Consider the following 1,535-nt stretch of genomic DNA (forward strand, 5'->3'; position numbering starts at 1 on the left):
CACGCCAAGGTAGCGGGTCATGCGGGCCAGGGGCCAGACGCCAGGGATCGTGGCGTCTCCCGTGTAAGCTGGATGCCATGGATGTTGGCGTCACAAAAAAATGTCGGATTCCAAAAGAAAAATGTAAACAAGTTTAATTCAGGATTTTGCGAGCACAAATGGTTAAAACAGAAATTTTGTTGAGTATAGTATAGCGAGGGCAAGTCTGTCGGTTAAAAGTAAAACACTAGAGTACAATACTGGCGACACGAGTCAGCCTCATGCGCTTGGCCCGTCCCGGCCATATTTGGATGGTCTGGCCAGGTGCTCTCTTCCGTCGCCACAGATGCAACAAATGGCTGGAAATGTGCGCAACGTCCATCCACACCACGCCGGCTCCATTCACCTGATCGCGAGGAACAGTGACTGCTGCACCGGTTAGGTGAGGCACGTGCTGGTGCTGGCTACAGCATTTTATAGCGTTTCCTAGCACCTAAATTTCATTCGCAAATCACAAGCTCTCCTTCTCTCTCTCTCTCGCTACTGTAAAGTCTGCACTGTACCTGGGAGTATAATGGAACAGCTACACAGTGAGATGGATGAGCACGAGCTCAGCCTTGACCTCACCCTCCGCGTGAGCCCGGCAGCTGAGGCGGAGCAGGGCGGCTTCTTCCTCTGCGTCTACTGCGACCGCAAGTTCCGCAGCTCACAGGCGCTCGGCGGCCACCAAAACGCGCACAAGCACGAGCGCAGCCTCGCCCACCGCCGGCGGGAGATGGCCGCCGCCACGGGTGCACACGGGGCCGGAACGCGCGCGCCTGCAGCGCAGGACGAGAGGCCCAGGTATGTTTCCGCCGGCGATTTCGTCGAGGCTTCAGCTGGGAAGGCGGGGAGGACGGAGGCAAGGTCGACGTGGAACGTTGCTGCTGCTCCCATGCCTGGTGGTATGACGCGCCGGGCCGATGATGTGGACCTGTCGCTCAGGCTATGATCGATCTCTCATTCTAGCTAGTTGAGTTTCTCTCATGGAATTCCGACCGGCGCGCGCGTCGCGCCGTATTTTGGGCTCCTATTTCTTTTCTTTTGTATTCTCCGATCGATCTGACTGAATGTACTTACCGAAATTTTACTGTCTGTGAAATTTCTTCAAATATATGTGTGCCCTGCAATATATATGTCTAGTTAGTGTACGATACAGAGCGAGCAGAAATGACAGTCACACTATCTGTCCAGCGTCCTTTCACGTGTCAAAATAAAAGTGAAGTAAAATATAACAAAATAAAATAATGCAAGGCAATGCATGCAGGTGCCCTTTAACGTTAATTAAATATATACATCTTGATAGATTCACAATGAATCGCCCGGAATGGTACTTCGACTGACGTTTTCTGTTGTAGGCTCAGTTTGTAGTTGTTGAACTGTGTTGTGTAGTGTTTACTTTATAATCTGCCATAGTTAATGGCCATGAAACTAGAGGCAAGTTGGTTAAAATAAACAACAAAATAAGCAAAATGGTACTCCCTCCGTTCATGAATATCAAATGTTCTGTTGAACAT

General features: G+C 50.4%; 1 protein-coding gene across 1 annotated transcript; it reads left to right on the plus strand.

Annotated features, from left to right (window-relative positions):
* The first annotated feature begins 486 nt into the window (after positions 1 to 486).
* On the plus strand, positions 487 to 1,169 carry LOC109772193 (uncharacterized). The gene has a single exon (XM_020330878.4). The coding sequence runs from the start codon at positions 554 to 556 to the stop codon at positions 968 to 970; it is 417 nt and encodes a 138-aa protein (XP_020186467.1). The 5' UTR covers positions 487 to 553; the 3' UTR covers positions 971 to 1,169.
* Positions 1,170 to 1,535: the final 366 nt, after the last annotated feature.

Source organism: Aegilops tauschii, chromosome 4 (assembly GCF_002575655.3).
Source record: "Aegilops tauschii subsp. strangulata cultivar AL8/78 chromosome 4, Aet v6.0, whole genome shotgun sequence".
Lineage (NCBI taxonomy): Eukaryota > Viridiplantae > Streptophyta > Magnoliopsida > Poales > Poaceae > Aegilops > Aegilops tauschii.